Source organism: Vicia villosa, linkage group LG4 (assembly GCF_029867415.1).
Source record: "Vicia villosa cultivar HV-30 ecotype Madison, WI linkage group LG4, Vvil1.0, whole genome shotgun sequence".
Classification (NCBI taxonomy): Eukaryota; Viridiplantae; Streptophyta; class Magnoliopsida; order Fabales; family Fabaceae; genus Vicia; species Vicia villosa.
In genome coordinates this window covers 142,748,624-142,767,130 of record NC_081183.1, presented here as the reverse complement: position 1 = coordinate 142,767,130, position 18,507 = coordinate 142,748,624, and the positions used below count along the sequence as shown (strand labels likewise).

Here is an 18,507-nt window from a genome sequence, read left to right as displayed (position 1 = left end):
GAAAATGTGTTATTGTTATTGTCTGGGAGGAAGTAACTTGTTACTTGGATTGAGGTAACTGGTTGTCGTTGTTACGATTAGGATTCTGGATTACTCCGTCAGACAGTAACCGGTTAATTGAAGTGAGGTAACCGGCTACCACTGTTCGTTTTTAAAAAATAAAGTATTTTATAAAATTCATATCTTTTAAACCATTTATCTGTTTTGAGTACCGTCTTGAGCATCGTGAAGCTAATAAAATATTTTATAATACTGAATGATGTGTTGGAATAGTAGTTGACTTTATTTTAAATTCCTCGATTTAAATTCTTGGTATTGTATCGTACATTGTGTGCATAAACTGATTAATGTGACAATGTGGATGTGTTGTGACAATATGTGTGACGAAATATTGTACCTGGTGTGAACTATATACTGTGGTCGTTTGGATTATGTTGAGGTGTGAATACATTATCCATAATTGTTGTCGGTGTTGATGATTAGCATGCGATAGGTGATGCATGCATACATAATCATAATTGTGGTTGTATCCTGGTGGTGTTGGATCAGCGGTAGCTAATTCCCATTGTGTGGAATTTGTGAGTGGAGGTAGTCGTATCCTTGATGATGGTGGATCGGTGAGATGGGTTAATTCCATGGATTGATACCACATGCATGTAGTTGCATTGCATTAGGTTGTATGTATGATTATAACATGAATGGAAGATGTTCGATGTTATAATGTGTTGTAATTGACTTAATTGGTGTGTTTGATGTATCATTGTTGAATACCTGAATATGTTCGATTGGGTGAATAATATGCATGATGTCTTGTTATTTATGGATTTATAACATTGATTAATTGTGAATGAGACTCACCCTTACTGTTGATATTTTTCAGATTAAGGAGTAGCGACTTGTGCTTGGTGAGGATAACTCGTAGAGTTACTTCGTTTAGTTTGGTTGTGTCGATGTCATGCTCTGGTCTTGTAACACTGGGGGACGTTTAATTTAGTATTGTTTGATGGATTATTTCTTATGTTAGAATAATGTTTTGTTGGTTTTGTATCGGTGAACTTTGATGTGAATCTCAATTGTTCTATGTTATTCAGTTTCGAAGTATTTTCTGCTGTGTTAACATAATCACTGAATAATATGTTTCGACGTTCCTTTAATGCATGACACGGTTTATTGTTTTTAATATTATGAAGCTATAATACCCTTTTTATGTTTTACTCTGAATTTTATTTGATATTCCGCAGGATTTTAGAAGGGTGTTACACCTTTCGCAATGTCACAGTGAACGTCATCGTGACTGCTTTGATCAAGACGGCAAGGTCATCGCGTACCTTGCTGCAATGTCAAAGTGAACGTCATCGTGACTGCTTTGATCAAGACGTCTAGGCCATCGCGGAACCTTTCGTAATGTCGGAGTGAACGTCATCGTGACTGCTTCGATCAAATCGGCAAGGCCATCGTGGACCTTGTCGCATTGTCAAAGTGAATGTCATCGTGACTGCTTTGATCAAGACTTCTGGGCCATCACGGACCCTTTCGCAATGTCGGAGTGAACTTCATCGCGACTGCTTTGATCTAGACGGCAAGCCCATCACGAACCTTGTCGCAATGTCAAAGTGAACATCATCGCGACTGCTTTGATCAAGACGTTTGCGCCATCGCGGTCCCTTTCAGAATGTTGCAGTGAACATCATCGCGACTAATTCGATCAAGACGACAAGGCCATCGGGGATCTTGTTGCAATGTCGGAGTGAACATCACCGTAACTGCTTCGACAAAGACAGCAAGGCCATCACAGGCTCTTGTCGCAATGTCAGAGTAAACGTTATCACGACCATTTTGATCAAAATGGTATGGCTATCCTGGTCCTCGCCGCAGCAACCACGACATACGTCGTCGCGAAGGTTTTAACCAAGGCGACGGAGAACCAAGCCGGTCAATTGCACGTCGACACTCTAGTCACACGCATAATTCAGAGCCCGGAACGTTCCGGCATGTCGCACGAGTCTCCCGTCCGCAACGAAACCCCATAATGCGTAAACTCTTACCAAAGAAACCATTTGACATATGGAAAATTTATACAAAAATCATAACATGCATGATTTCAAGCTGAAAGGCTTTAACAAAAACCATAAGGAAACGTGAAAACTCTTTATTGATGGTTAAACGGAGCGAATACATAATGCAAACACAAGAACAATATTGTTTCTAGTAAATAAACATATGATCCTCCAAACGGAGGTATTCACGCCATTCTTCGTCCCACTCCTCATCAGCAACAGTATCAGAATAATGCTCTGTAACTGCCTCTTTGGCCTTCAAAGACTGTGACCTAGTCTTCAAGCCCTGAATCTTCTCAAAGCAAGTAACATCCTTAGTAGAATTTTTTGGCTCCTTGGAGGATTTCGCGGCAACCCCTTTTTTTTTCTCGTATCCCGTGGCTTTTAGACGATTTTTTCACCTTTGGTTTTATCCATGGCTAAAAAGAGAGGAAGATCTGAGGAGTAGAAATTCCTTAACCTCCCCTTATATAGAAGTTTGAGAAAAAGGCGCAAACATATATAATATCTAAAAACATTTAATACCCTGGTTTTAGCAAGGACGATGCACAGAAATCCAGCCCCGAGTCGGGCTGTGGTTATTGACTACTCGGGTGAAACGTAAAACACGTGCGATGCAGTTAATTTAGCAAAATGAAAGAAAAGTATAAAACCAAATGCCACGAGGACCAGCATTATTGTATACGTCGCCAGGGGCTTCAAAAATAAACAAATATATTACATAAAACATCACTGGTCGGGCTGGTTCACGGGATTATCACCGGTGTGCAAGGCCGGAAACTCCCTCTCAAGAACTCCTTCATCATCCGATGTATCAAAGTCTGGGTCGACCAACTTAACTTCCCGGATAACCTTGAATAAATCCATCTCAGCCACATTTAGGTCGGGCTGCAGAAACAGGGCTTGCTCTTTAGCTCTATCAAAAGCCTCGTCACCAGCAGATAGGATCTCAAGTCGAGCTTCCTTCAGTGAAGCCTTGAGTTCCCCGTTATCTCTACTCAAGTTTTCATTACCTTTATTCAACTTCTCCACCTTCTCGGTAAGTTTCCAGTTTGCCTCGTCAAACATTTTCGCCTGGTGTAACACCCTTCTAAACCCCGCGGCAATTAAACAATTTAAAATCAGAGTAACATACACAAGGGCGTCACAATTCATAATAAATTAAACATCATCGGTCATATGTCATGCATTCACTGAAGAAACATCTTAACATAACTCAAAAATCAAATATCTCGTGTTTACACAGCGGAATAAATCATCAAAACTAGCATCACGTCATCAATGCTTTTAATACTCAAAATAAATTAAACAAAACATAGTTTATTGTCTTAAACTTAAAACAACGTTCCCTCAGTGTTACATCTATCAAAGCATGACCCGACGCTAAATAAACACATTGACTCATGAGCTAATCCTCATCAAGTCGAAGCCGCTATCCTCAATCTGAAAAATATAGTGTAAGGGTGAGTCTCATTCGCAATTAACAAATATTATTGCATTATAAATAACAATACATCAATAGTTACATTATTCACCCAATCCATCTATGTTCAGATAATCCATCATCACACAAAACACACAATACCAATCATAATAATAATGAAGCACATTCAATCATATTATCCAATTCATGCATATGAATGTAACTGACTCTATGCATGTGGTACCAAACATCATCAATGGGAATAACCCACCGACCGATCTACCATCGTCCAGATACGGCCCTGACAGCATAAAATTCCACACGATGGGAATTATGCCCTTCACTGAATCCACTCATCATTAGGAATTCAGCCCTCATCAAATGACTATAAAATGAATGCAACATACACAACATACTTATATCATCATCATCATCATTATCATCATCATCATCATCATCATTAAGCATGTTCACATGTATATTAGCAATCATTCAATACAATTCAAATCATCATCAATAACACAAGATCATATCACAAGGTTCATCATCCTCAAACGGCACACAAAACAGGCCTACAGATCAAAAGTTACGCATCATTGAACTTTCAAAGAAAATCACAAAACAGGATTTTTAACACACAGCGACCATACGCGTATCACTAAGCCTATACGCGTATCGCTCTTTACCATGCGCGTATCATACGTGTTTCACCAGAGTCAAAATTTCCCAAAAAACATCTCATACGCGTATCAGCCTCTCATACGCGTATCATCATAACCAAAATCCTCTTTAAATTTTCTCATACGCGTATGACCACTCTCATACGCTCCTCATACGCAAATCACCAGCACATGGTCTTTGGGACAGGTCAGCTGTGTATCATACGCGTATTTCCCCCGGGGATTGTCCCTCATACGCGTATGGCCTCATCCCATACGTGATGACACTGTTCCATATGCGAAACACCAGTAAATTTTCCAGAATCTGCAATTTCGCACCAGTCCAATTCTCACTTGTTTCTACTCATATCAGTCCACGATTTTGAGTCTAAAACAGTCCAATTGCACACTTTCATTCATAGGATTCATTCATACTTATTAGACTATCATCCTATATCAATCCATACATCAAAAACCCAATTCCCAAATCAATTCTTAGAACCCCAAAAACCTAACTCTGACATACAAATCAAATTGACTCAACAACACAACCAATCATGCATTATCACTCATAATTACAATAAGAGATGGTAATTGGAAGAGTCCCCCCTTACCTTAACCAAATCTCTTGATCTTTGGTCTCTTCCTCTTTGTTCCTCTTTCACGTTCTTCGTGTTCCAAACCTTCAATCTTTCACGTTCTATTCTTTTCCCAATTTCCTTCTTGTTTTATGAAAAATAACTTTAATTAGAAAAGGCTTTTTACTAACTCACACCTCCCTCCTTGCTAACATCATACATTGGTCCAATGCCTTAAACCTTTTATTTTCTAAATTTATTTCCCATAAATCAACATAATTCTAATATTAATTAAATTTCCAATTTAAATTTAAATTAAAATCATACGGGTGTTACACCTGGACTTTCAAAGCCTCCTTCAGTTTGATCACCTCCTGGGATAAACAGCGTTCAGCTTCCTCGGAATCATCACCAGCTTTGAACAAAGCACGTACCATCATGGCACTCCGTATCAAATAATTCCCCAGGTTGGCGGTCAACTGTTGAGGGCCAAACGACTTCGCCTTTGCGACATCCCTGTCGGTATTTAGGTGATCATATAGAAACCTCACCCCGTCAAATCTGTTCTCCCAAAACCTGAACTCAGGAGTCGGTCGAGATTTCCCGGGTTCCTGCATAGCATTAGTAACAACCTGATCAATTCTACTTCCCATCTCGGTCAAAATCTTTTGTTTCTTGACAAGAGGAGGCACAGAGGAAGAAGGAGTTCCAGAGCCGACAATTGTCGCCGCCACCCTATCAGTCTCAGGTCGCTTCCTACGCACAATCTGGGCCTAAAGACCGGAAGGATCTGACTGCAGCGTAGACTAGGTAGCGACATGCTTCACCCTAGCTTCAGCCATCAACTTCCGCTGCTCCTTGATGTTGGCGGATGTCATTTTTGCTGCATAAAAAGAAAACCAATTTAAGCTATGAGGTACAAAGAAAGTCCACAAAGTTGAGCATATATAACAACAATACCCAAAAAAGACAGGAGAGTCACTGAGTCGTCCGACTTCTCCATGATGTCCTTGGTTTTCATCAAGGAAAAGGAATCCAAAAAAGAAAGAGCTTGGACCTCATCAGCGCTCAATTTGTTGTAATCATAACCGATGATAGGGACAGGGTCCTTGGTCTAATAAAGAGGAAAGTGTCGCCCGCCATCAAAAGGGCACAAGACTTCGGGATTTCTTACCCCCTTTTATACAAACAAATTGGTTCTTAAAATCTTTGTAGTTTAAAGTGAAAGCCCGGAGGAAATTCCTACCCCGGGACCCATTAATGCTTATCCAGCTCCCATTATCAACCCCTTTTGAATCAAAGAGGGAAAAGAAGATACCCAGGGTTGGGTCAATAAGCAGAGCATCACATATGAATTCAAAGGCCTTGATGAAACCCCATTTGTTAGGAAGGATTTGAACCAGGGATGCGTTCAGGGCAGATAGAAACTCGACCTCAAAGTCGGTAAACGGAAGTTGAATCCGATAATCATCCAAGAGACTCAAATAAAAATAGAAAAACTCGTTATCAACACCTTTCGGACGGAATAGGCACACAACTTTTCCCTCCTCACACAACTCCAAAACCACATCCTCTTCATCGCAAGTGGACGAAATGTCTCTCTTGGCCCGAATTTTACGTATGTCTTCACGAGTCACTAAACCCTTCTTACACTTTAGCACCTCTGTATCAATAAAGGATCTTCCCATCTCCGTAAGAACTTCTACTGAACCTGACGACCCAGAATTTGAGTCAGTATCGCTAAAGGATTCATAGAGGTCTCCATACAACTCATGTATGATTTGATTAAAGTGAACCCTACTCATATGGTCTTTGCACGATTCCATACATTGCTTCCAGAGAGCCTTTCTCTCTTTGGCAGTATGGTGAACGACGACATTCCACGACTCATCACATTCCCTAATAATGATGACCATGCTAAAGAACAGAAGAATAAGAGAAAGGAGGTTACCTGATGAGGAGAGTTGAAGACAAAAATGTTCCTGCACAAATCTACGTTGGAACCTTACAGCCGTGAAAATGGAAGAAAAGAAGAGCGAACGCTTATGTTTTGAAATGATCAAACTGGGCTAATAAAGTAGGCTTATGTTCCCCATAAATTCTCATCATTAGGGGCACATTCGGATTCAATTAGGCAAGTAGAAGAGGAAACTTACTAACACGTGCTAAGAGAAAACGTTTCGACCGTTGGATGAACAAAGGGAGGCCGACTTGCCAATCCGACCCAAAACAGACTCTTCGAACCGAACTATGCATCCCTACGGAACTTTAGCTCGGGGGGCTTGTACATATTTAGAGTGATGAGCCGATCAGGCAAGCCAACCCAAAGCAAAAGGACAGGGCAGATTCAGAAAAGGTATCAGTCCGATATCACTCATCGGCTCCGAAGTTGGACTCTTCTTGTTGGACATTTGGACAACTTAAAACAATTTTATTGGGTAAAATCATAGGATAAGTCTTGAGGAGGAAAATGATAAAGTTGACAAAAGTCACTATCAAAGATTAGTAGGAAAGTTGATTCACTTGACACATAATAGGATGAACTTGACATATGTAGTTTGTGTGCTCAATCAATTCATGTATTATCTAAAGGAAAGACAATTGCAAGTTGTAGAATGTATTCTACAATAACTCAAAGTCACTCCAAAGAGAGGACTCTTGTTTAAAAAAGATGGAAATTTAACTATGAAAGCTTACACTGATGTTGATTATGCAGGCTCATGAGTGATGGAAGATCTACTTCAAACTAATGTCCCTTTTGTATGAGAACCTAATTGCATGGAGAAGAAATAAAATGTGGTTGCTCTATCAAATGTTGAAGTTGAATTTAGAGTCATGGCACAAGAAATTTGTGAATTATTATGTATCAAACAAATGTTAGAAGACTTGAGGATACAGTGTGGATGGTCCCGTGCAATTGTTTTGTGATAATAAATCGGTTACTAATATTGCATATAATCATGTTTAACATGATAGAGAAAAACATTTTGATATTGATTAGTGTGGATATCCCGTGCAATTGTTTTGTGATAATAAACTAGTAAGATACTCGTGCTTCCGCACGGGTAAATTTATTTAATATTGTATAAAATTTAATTTGATACGTATAAACTAAAAATGATTGGTTTAATTATAAATGAAAAATGATCATATAAATTCAATTATATTAAATAATCATATAAAAAAAGATACTATAAGATGGAGATAATAAAAATGAAATATTAACATTTAAAAATAAAAATTATCTCTCAATTAATAGTAATTGTTGATTAAAATAAAATAGCTACTATGTTGATGATGACCCGTGAAATAAAAAATTATTTGATGTGATATAAAATATATTTAAAAACAAATATAAAATAAACAATAATCGTGGAAATTTAATTGTATTAAATAATAATAAAAAATCGTGAGATGGAGAAAAAAATATAAATAAAGATATTATCTCTCAAATAAAGACAACGATTGATTAAAATAAAATAGACATTATGTTGATAGTGACCCGTGAGATAATAAATAAATAGAGAAAAAAATTAAAATGAAAGTAAGGAAGTGTGAAAAAAATGTGAGAGAAATTTGAAATTTTAATTAAGATGGAGAAAATGTGTAATGATCGATTAAAAAAATTAAATATTGAGTTGATAGTGACCCGTGAAATAATTAAATATTTTTGGGGATAATAATTAAATGATCGGTTATTAATATTTTTTGTGATAATAGATAAATGTAAAAAAATTAAAATGAAAGTAAGAAAGTATGAAAAAATGAAATGTGAAAGAAATTTGAAAATTTTAGTAAGATTAAAATTTAAAAATAGATTATTAATATTTTTGTGATAATAAATAAATTAAGAAAAATTAAAATGAAAGTAAAAAAGTGTTGGAAAATGAAATATAAAAGAAATTTAAAATTTTAAGTAAGAGAGAGAAGATGTGTGTTACTAATATTGCATATAATCATGTTTAACATGATAGAGAAAAACATTTTGATATTGATTAGTGTGGATATCCCGTGCAATTGTTTTGTGATAATAAATCAGTTACTAATATTGCAAATAATCATGTTTAACATGATGGAGAAAAACACTTTGATATTGATCGACATTTCATCAAAAAATAATTATATAGTGAATTGATAACTACAACCTACTTTTCTTTTTTTAATAAGAGTTGGGGGTGAATGACTTTCATGCAGTAAATTGAGATGCCAATAAACCATAATGTTATTGATAATATTAGTAAGTAATTGATTTATTGATATTACAAAGTGACAAATATTTTTGCAGGAAATGCATTTAACTTGTCTAATCACAATTATGGTTTATTGGCATCACAAGGGTAATGAGTTGAGTGATGATTTGGCTTTGGTGTTCGTCCTAGAAAACATATGATAAAGACATGCAACTATAATGAGCATCATCATGTTCTATTAATCAATGAGGAAGCTTTACATAACTATCAGTAGCCAGATTAAGAACAATAGTGTTTCCTTTGATAGTAAACCAGCAACCTAATCTTTTTCCCTGCTGTATATCCATTCTGGGCATAGATAAGATGCATTGCCAGCTTGTTAGTTCCAGTGTCACATTTCATTAATGCTTTTATTAAAATGAATCACCATGATAAACTTCTTCTTTTTTGGGGAAAGAACAAGTAATATTTTAAATACACTAAGCTACAAAATTTAATTTTCATTTTGAATAAATATGATTAGGCTCAAATTGGTAATAAAGGAGTGAGGACACAATAATAGATGAAAAATTAATATAAAATCATATTAATTTTGATGAATCAGATATTGTAATTATTATATCTATCTAAGTTGATTGCTACTTTGACCGGTTTGATAGATTGATAATAAAAATAAAATTTAATGAACATGATTTCAAATTAGAAACTAAAACTGATGAGAAATTAATGTTACTTGAATGTGTAAATGTTTATAAACCAGGCTAACGAAAAGATAAAGAATGGATATATAAAAATAAATAAGAGTAATTGAAGCTAAAGAACCATTCTAGTATATAAAATGAAGTAGCCATACAGAACCCCTTTATGATACACATCATACATACATTCATTACCCAAAAAGAAATAAAGAGTATGATAGCGAGTACATCAAAACAGTAATGTCAGATCAAACATGAATACTTCAAAATCAAGGAATATTGAAAATTGAGTCATGAAGGATAAACTATATTAAAATGATCTCACTGCTACACCTTTAACATTATCATGTTTATAAATTTAGAGGACCCATTCCCTTATGATACATAGAATTAATCGAATGTTGATACAACGTCATGGACAAAGACCAGAAAACGTGTTTTAGAGAGCTCCGGGGACAGCTGGAATAACTAAAATCAAGTGATAAAACACAGCAAAAATTTCACCGCCTAAATGCATTGCCTTCACCTCCAGATTTGCCTTGGGAATAATGTGTCCGCCGTCGAACACTCTCGGCTATTGATGAGCTCCCCCCTTCTGCAGCACCATATATACTTTTTTGAGCATTATCCAAGAAATTCTTGCCACCAGAACTAGTGTTCTGGATTGCTTCCTTTGCATCAGTCTCCTCAGCCTTCTTTATACGTTTCCATCTCTCCCCTTCATGCAACTCAGCAGCAAGTTCCATCTGTCTAAGTTTAGCAGCCCTCTCTTCTTCTGAAAGCTTAGGTGCCACATTCCTCCGCTTATAGCGCGACTGTTGCTCAAGCGAAGTAGCAGAAGATCTAGTAGAGCTTGGTTCTCGAAAACCCCCGTTCCCCCTTTTAGAAACATCAAAATTGGACTGACCTTCTGGAGCATATCTTCCTGACTTTGACTTGCTATCGTTTCTGTCCTCAGCGTCTTCTTTATAGTCTTTGGCTTTGCTTTGACTCTGGTGGTGACTGGGTGATCTTTCTCTGTATTTTCTGTCTTCATAGTGATTCTTCTTTCTGTCCTCGGCGTCTTCTTTATAGTCATTGACTTTTCTTTGACTCTGGTGGTGACTGGGTGATCTTTCTCTGTATTTTCTGTCTTCATAGTGATTCTTCTTTCTGTCATCAGCATCTTCTTTATAGTCATTGACTTTTCTTTGACTCTGGTGGTGATTGGGTGATCTTTCTCTGTATTTTCTGTCTTCATAGTGATTCTTCTTTCGGTCATCAGCATCTTCTTTGTAGTCATTGACTTTTCTTTGACTCCGGTGGTGACTGGGTGATCCTTCTCTGTATTTTCTGTCTTCATATTGATTCTTCTTTCTGTCATCAACATCTTTATAGTCATTGACTTTGCTTTGACTCCGGTGGTAACTGGGTGATTCTTCTCTGTATTTTTTGTCTTCATAATGAACCCTCCTTCTCATCCTTTCTCCTTCACTTGATTCATTCTCTGAATCTGAGTGAGCCTTGTGATGTTTCTTGTCAAAGTCTTCATCACTGGCCCTTCTTTTTCTCCTTTCAGTAATGTCATCTTCTGAATCAGACTGTGTTTTGTGCTTTGATTTGGATCGATGCTTCTTTTTTTCCTTCTTACTGTGGTCTTTCTTCTTGTGTTCCTTTCCTTCAACCTGACATTGTTAACAAAGACAGATCCATAAATTAGAAACAACGTCAAATACAATTTCTCGGTGAAAGTAAACCATTACAGTTGTTTGTTGTTTTTGTCATCCTGTTTAATATATTTTAAAGTTTCTTCGGGATTTGTTTGAGTGTTAGGAGGGGAGGGGAATTGAGGGCTTCTGGGAAGCAGATTTGGACAAAAAATAGAGAAACTTTTAACATTTTTTAAAAGAATGATTTTGCATAGAATGATAAATGGTTATTATCAATATATTTAAATTTTCAGAATATTATAACAACATAAATTATAATTGAAGAATTTATGTAAGCTCTCCAAACCCCTCATCCAATACAATTTTAGAGTTCCCCTAAATTAAGGGGGTTTTGTATTATGAATAAAATGAAACCCCCAAAACCCTCTTGACCTAAATCCCTCGATTGTTTTTACTCCATCCTTCCATTTTTTCAAAGTCCTCCCCTCTCCTCCTCTCCAAACTCAAACAAAGTCTTAAGTGCAAGTGGTGAATTACAAATTAAAGCCCAATACATACGTCTTAAATCAACATAATTTCATAAAGTTATACATCATTTAAGCCAGCATGAATAAGAATATGAAAGGTTCAACTGGCACAAGGGAAGAACGTGAGAATTCTCAAGGAATTCAGGGTATGCAATAAACTGGCTGATTCCTGAAAGCCACTCTCCAATTACAGTTGAGTTCCAATTAAAATTCTGTTCTACGAACAGAATTTGTTACAGTTCCAATTACTATAACTAATTATGTTTTACATACACAATTAGTTACTCACGTGTTACAATTCCAATTACTGTAACTAACTCTGTTTTACTAACATAATTAGTTACTCATCAGTTACAATTGTAATAATTCTAGTTACAAGCTTAATTCCCATTTTCATCCTTCCTAATATACACCCTACCATGGTAGACAGAATCGCGATCCAACTCGTAGGATCGGACGATTCTGCGATCTTGCATCACTATCCCGTGCCAGAGTACAGCCAAAATCGTTTTTTTGTGGTCTCGGCCAAGATCGACGCTAAAACACGTGGAATCGCTGGAATCGGCGCTTCTGGGCGCCTCTGTTCAACAGCCCCATGAATTCGGGTCCGCGGGTCGGGTCTGGGACCCGGTTCAGAAAGAAAAAAACCTAAAAACAAAAAAAACGCTTAAGTATTTTTTTTCTTCTTAAAAGCTTGCTTGTGTCAGTAATAAATAGGCTCAGGCTATTAGAGTAATAATATCTCTTATTAATTTCTCTCACACGTTAAATATTTATAACTTACCAAATATAATCCATCATTAGTGTGATTTAATTTCCCTCCTATTCCCTCAATATTTCCCCTAATTCACTCCACCTCTCTCATTAATCTTTAATTCTCTCATTAATCTCAATAACTATATCAATTCTCCTTTCTCTTTCTTTAATGCTCTCATAACTACAGTACATCAATTTCTCTTCTCACGTTGAAACAAAAAAACAACTCTGAGAAACCTTTTTCAAACATGGCTTCAAGTTCTGGTGTTGAAACTTTAGTCCTTGGTGCTCTCATAATTTCTGTTTTTTTAAAGTAATTTTATTGTTATTTGAAGTTTTTTTTTATATTATGTTGTATCATATATATATATATATATATATATATATATATATATATATATATATATATATATATATATATATATATATATATATATATATATATATATATATATATATATATATATTTTTAAATTTGGTAGGATCTTACGATCCGTGTTACGATCCTCCGATTTACGATCTTATTACCCCTACCCGATCTTGCGTAGAATCTCGAGTTTGACTACCTTGCACCCTACTAACAGAATGGTAGCCACAAATAGCATGATCACTCCTTAGGAGGTCGCCGTGGACACGGGGCTGCATGGCATGGATGGTCCTAAACATAAGTTGATTTCATCAACGAGGAGGAGGAGGAGGTAAGGGAGAATTCACCGAAATTGTGGAGACTGGGAAATGTATTTGCAAAAGCAGAGCGGCAGTCAAAATCAAATCACAATTTTTTGGGAAATTCCTACAAATCAGAATGTTTATAGCAGCATAGTGCATTGGAAATTTGAATTACAAGGTTTTGGCTGGTTATAACAGTTTCTTCAATATGTTACTCAATATATATTCCATCCCCGGCAAATTAAAACACAAAGCACACACTGGCAAATTCAAACAATTTATAAGTGTCTTCAAAGTTATAATACGACCCATGTAATTCATCTTAGGTTTTGAACGAATGGTAATTCCAGATAGGTATTCCAGTATCTACATAAGTAGTCCAGATAAGTTACTTAGAGAATGGTAACACCTGCCTTGTAATCCTCTACCTCTATCAATCTAAAACAGACAGAACAACTAGTATAATTTTCTAAGGCTTTGAATTCATCATATCTCATTTACATTAAGATTTATGTCAATGAGAAAATGAGAGAAATTTAGATAAAGTGAGTGAAAATTGAAACCTGATTATGATCAGAGATTGAGACTACAATCAAGAACAAGGGCAAGGCTAGCAATTAGCGCAGTAAACCAAAGCTAAAGTACGAAATACTGTAGTAACCAAACAAAAAATACACAACTATGATTACTGCTAATATTTACAAGGCCACAACAACAAAAAGAGATAGATGCTTACTGATTTTCTAATCATGGCCATCTTGACAGGGTTGTTTTTAATCTTAGCAAGTGCTTCCTGTTCACGCTGGCGAATCATCAGTAAGGGATCAGAATGGAGCTTTCTCCAAGCATCATTAGCAGACTGAGGCTTGTCCTCAAATAAAGCTCCAGGAACACCTGCATCCTGCTGCAACACAAAAATCAAGTATCAATTCACAACAATCAAAACAAACCTAAATTCAGATTCAATCAACAATAAAGAGAATTAAAAAATGCATACTTTAGAAGCTGATGAGGAAGGTACATCTGTTGCATCGGCTTTGGGTACAGTTTCAAGCGCCTTGAACCCTTCAGAAGTCTTACCAACGGACAATCCCGAATCATACAAAAACTCCAACCTCTCCTGGTGCCTACAATCAAAATCAGTATAAAAAATAAATTCAATTAGCGATTTCCAATAAACCCTAACCCTAAAAATAAATTTGCGATTTCCAACCAAAATTGAGAATTGAATTGGGGGAAAGAGAGAGAAGGGGCAGAAAAATTACGGCACGAGACCAGCTTTTTCCTGAAGCTGACGAAACTCGCTACGTTCACGTTCCTCTTGAATCTGCTTACGAAGTTCATCGAGTTTCTTCTCCTCAGCGTTATGCTTCTGCTCCGCTTTCCAAACGTTTTCGATGTTTCTGAGACTTCCCGTGTGCCATCCTTTCTTGTTCAGAAACTTCAACGCCATTTTTTTGTAATCTCTTCGGATTTGATTGATTTCAGAGGCGAAATAGAACGCTGTTTTTTGAACGTTGCTTGCAACTTGAAGAAGAAAAACCGAAAAAGAGAACCGATGAATTGCAATTGGGTTTTGTTGGTTCAAGACGGGTCGGGTCGGGTATCCTTTCGATTTTTTTCTCTGGATTGTTTTGCTTTTATAAGTGTTTTTTATTTAAAGATAAAATATTTGATTTTTTTTAAAGTTAAAATGTTATTTTGTTTAAATTTTTTTTTATTTTTAGATTTTTTTTTTAACTCTTCTTTGGAGTACAAGTTAATCAATCCAAAAATACCAAAAAAATATATAGCATCTCTCCAAGACTCTTTTAAATTATTTTTTATTTGTATATTTCTAATTTTTTATTCTAACACAACTATTAAATAAATATCTTTCTTAAAAATAAATGTTTAAAATTATATAAGTAATAAAAAAATGTATTATTTCAATCATATTTTTAATTACTTTGACTTATCTTATAATTTAAAACAGAGATAACATCTTATAAAATTATAATATTCAAAAAGTCATTCGTCATATAAAATTTAGGGTTAATGAACTTTTTGGTCCCTCTAAATATTGCAGATTTCGTTTTTAGTCCCTCCAAAATTTTTCTTTAAGAAATCGTCCCTTCAAAATTTTTCCTCTAAACTATTGGTCCCTAACGTCAAATTTGCTAGAAATTAGCTACGACTTTAGCCCCCGATTAGCTACGAAATTTGACGTTAGGGACCAATAGTTCGGAAGAAAAATTTTGAAGGGACGATTTCTTGAAGAAAAATTTTGGAGGGACTAAAAACGAAATTTGAAATATTTAAAGGGACAAAAAAGTTCATTAACCCTAAAATTTAAATGTAAAATACCATTTTAAAAATAAAATAAAAAATACAATAAAAAATATTATTAAAAAGGGATTAAAAGAAACGAACAACTCATAATGTAAACTTAGTATAAGAGAAAATTGTTATAGTTAGACAATACTTCTCCTTATGTTTTTCACCATTTAAGTTGTCACCGTCGTTTAGTAGTTTATGTCTCATTGTGTTTTCTATCTTCATTATCTTTGTTGTGGTTGTTGTCGCCTTTGTTACAATTTTTCGTCTTCGTGTCTTTCCCTTATTTGTCCTCTTTGTTGTGGTTGTCCTCTCCATTGATGCAATTGCCGTCGTCGTTGTAGAGGTTATTTCATTGTGGGTTTCGTGCATCGTTGTTATGTTCCCTGTCGTTATTTTTCACCGTCTCTTTCTTTTTCTTATTCTCACTTTTATTTGGGTTTTCCTCCTATACACAAAACAATATTATTTTCATTTTCCATGTGCGTGAAAGAAATCAATTGCTCAACCAATACATAAAATACACTCAATTTGTTATTATTTTTAAAGTAAAATGGAAAGATTTGGTTATTGGTTAATGAGTCATTCACGTGATACTAAAGTTGGTTAGTTCCAGGTGGTTTCCAAGAAGAGATTATGCAATTCAAATGTGGTTAATTGTATTTTAGATAGCGGTACTTGCAAGCACTCTGACACCTAAGTAAGTTTTGTATGGTTTCAAGTTGAGGGTGTTATACATTATTATCACCTTTAGAATAACTTATGACATTTGCATAACATTCGATGCAGTATTCTCATGGTGGGTCGATACAATATAAATATTACCCTTAATATTCATACTTATGTGAAGACATGATAACTCTTTATTTATGATCCATGAGAAGTGATCATCGGTCTATCTACATAATAATCTCAATGCTTTAATATTATCCTACTTCACAATAAAGTTATACTATTGATACTTTAAGAGTATTGTCTTTATGTTTAATGGGATCTCATGATTAAGTCACACTTAATGTTTTAATAAACTAACTAGCTATTCTAAGAAATTTATTACTTTGGAAAAACAATCATAATAAAGAAGTGTCTTATTATTATTAATACATAGTTCGATACAAGTATTAAGTTCAATATAAAACTATTGACTTCTAGGGCTTACACTAACACATACGACCTTCAACATTTGTTTACAGATACCTAGCCAAAAGTGTTTATCATGGGCCAGACGTGTTGTTAGGCCATGAAATATTTTTCGACTGATATGGGAATAGTTTCCCCCCAAGCATAGCTTGATGTAGCAAGGGTGTGGCTTGTGATCTTGGATCATCTTTTTATGCATCCACATAGTCTTTGTGTCATTGACTTCTAGTGGCCCTGTTGATCTGTATTTAACTTATTTGATTTTTAACTACACTTTTTTTCTTTGTTGGGATTTAAAGGGATGCCTACTGATACTTTGTCATGGGAAGTTGGTTTGGCCTAACATTATATGAATGTGATCTTGATGTCGTGGATGTGCTTCAACCTTTAATGTCAGAATTTACTTACTGAATAAGGTTCGTCTTTTAGACTTGCTGGTTCTCAGTCAATGTAGAGTTATAGTGTCAAAATCTTCGCACAGTTGTGGGCTATTTTGGGTTATTCCCTAATTACTATTGGCTTTTAGTATGACGTAACGTACCCTTTAGATCTTCCCTTATAGGGATTATACGTAAAGCGTAATTAATGGAAACATGTTTCCCTATGCTTTAGATGTGATCATTAAGGCGTATGAAAATGTAGTTATAATGTTTTGTTTGTGCCAAATGTCTACATATAATTGTCCCATCAGGCTTGAGGCTCTTCTATAAATAAAGTTTCTTCATTCATTTAAACTTTTAGATTCTCTAGCTCTTGGTGGTTAAATGTTTCTGGTGCTTCTTTTTTTATTGTGTTTTCTTGATTTCTCTTATTTACTCCTTGTGGCATATTACTTTGCTATATTTAGTGAGTTTTTTGCTTCTTTATGTATGCCATACTTTAAGATTGTTGGTAGTTTCGATTCCCACTTTCACTTATTTTATTTTGAGGGCTTTCTTCAATTGATCTTCTCTCTTTGGGCTTGTTCTTATCTTGGTGGACAAATCTTAATAACCTCTCTTTCCTGATAACATTCTTAGATATTGTGGTTGTTGCTTTTGTGGAAACAATAATACCGAGACTTATTGATTATGGGGTAATCATGAATCTATTTTGGTGCTCCATCTTGCTCTTATAGGAATTATGTATTGATGAATTCTTTAAGGTTTCATTCTCTCGAAGTGTTCAGGTAATTGTAATCTTGGTAGCTAGATGGTCGTATTTTTATATTCTCTCGAAACAATGAAGGTTTTTTCTTGCCCTAACTTCTTCAACCCATACATTGCTCCGTCTCCTTAGTTCCCCTATTACTTGTCTCGACCTTCTCTAAATCTCCTTCATATATTGTCTTAACTGCGACCAATTTTTCCATGTATTGTATGTACTTCTCAAATGTTTTCCTCAGGGTGTTAAAAGTTTTTTTAGGCCCTAACCTCAATACTTTATGTGAATTTTAACGCGATTAGAGTTTAAGAGCTAACAAATATTTTTTCATCTCATCGACAACACTTTTGACTAGGACTTCCTCCCTATTTAACCTTATATGTATGATTTTAAGGATTATTATTCTCTTGCTTGATTTTGTTAAATGAGCAACCAAAAAAAACCCCATATTAAGCTTTCCTTGTAAACTAATTGATTTGTTTCTTAACTACATAAACCAAGCCATGGCCATTGCCTTCAGGATGAGGGCGGAAAACTTCCATTTCTCAGAGCCTCTAGCTCCATGAAAATTTAAGAGACCTTCGATGAATTCCTTATGTTTGTCGGGACCGATCGTCCCGTTGAAGGTTCCCATCATTCATATCTTTGGAATTCCCCCTTCTATAGGATACTCGTTGATTCTTCTATTGGAAGCATTTCAGA

The 18,507-nt window shown here is 35.5% G+C and overlaps 1 protein-coding gene across 2 annotated transcripts; it reads right to left on the bottom strand.

The window, feature by feature from the left end:
- Positions 1 to 9,884: 9,884 nt before the first annotated feature.
- LOC131595349 (uncharacterized) lies at positions 9,885 to 14,790 on the bottom strand. 2 transcript variants are annotated; one of them, XM_058867684.1, is made up of 4 exons: positions 14,472 to 14,790; positions 14,204 to 14,333; positions 13,943 to 14,107; positions 9,885 to 11,269 (listed from the first exon to the last, which is right to left on the bottom strand). In XM_058867684.1, the coding sequence occupies exons 1-4, from the start codon at positions 14,657 to 14,659 to the stop codon at positions 10,106 to 10,108; spliced, it is 1,647 nt and encodes a 548-aa protein (XP_058723667.1). In that variant the 5' UTR covers positions 14,660 to 14,790; the 3' UTR covers positions 9,885 to 10,105. The 2 variants fall into 2 exon arrangements, with proteins under 2 accessions (XP_058723667.1, XP_058723666.1); XM_058867683.1 differs by having other exon boundaries at positions 13,943 to 14,110; positions 14,472 to 14,788.
- Between the last annotated feature and the right edge of the window lie 3,717 nt (positions 14,791 to 18,507).

Coding starts and splice junctions, on each gene's coding strand:
- LOC131595349 (XM_058867683.1), bottom strand. CDS start 14,659: ATGGCGTTGAAGTTTCTGAACAAGAAAGGATGGCACACGGGAAGTCTC. Junction 14,334..14,471: donor GAAAAAGCTGGTCTCGTGCC/GTAATTTTTCTG, acceptor TTTTGATTGTAG/GCACCAGGAGAGGTTGGAGT. Junction 11,270..13,942: donor TGGCCATGATTAGAAAATCA/GTAAGCATCTAT, acceptor TAACAATGTCAG/GTTGAAGGAAAGGAACACAA.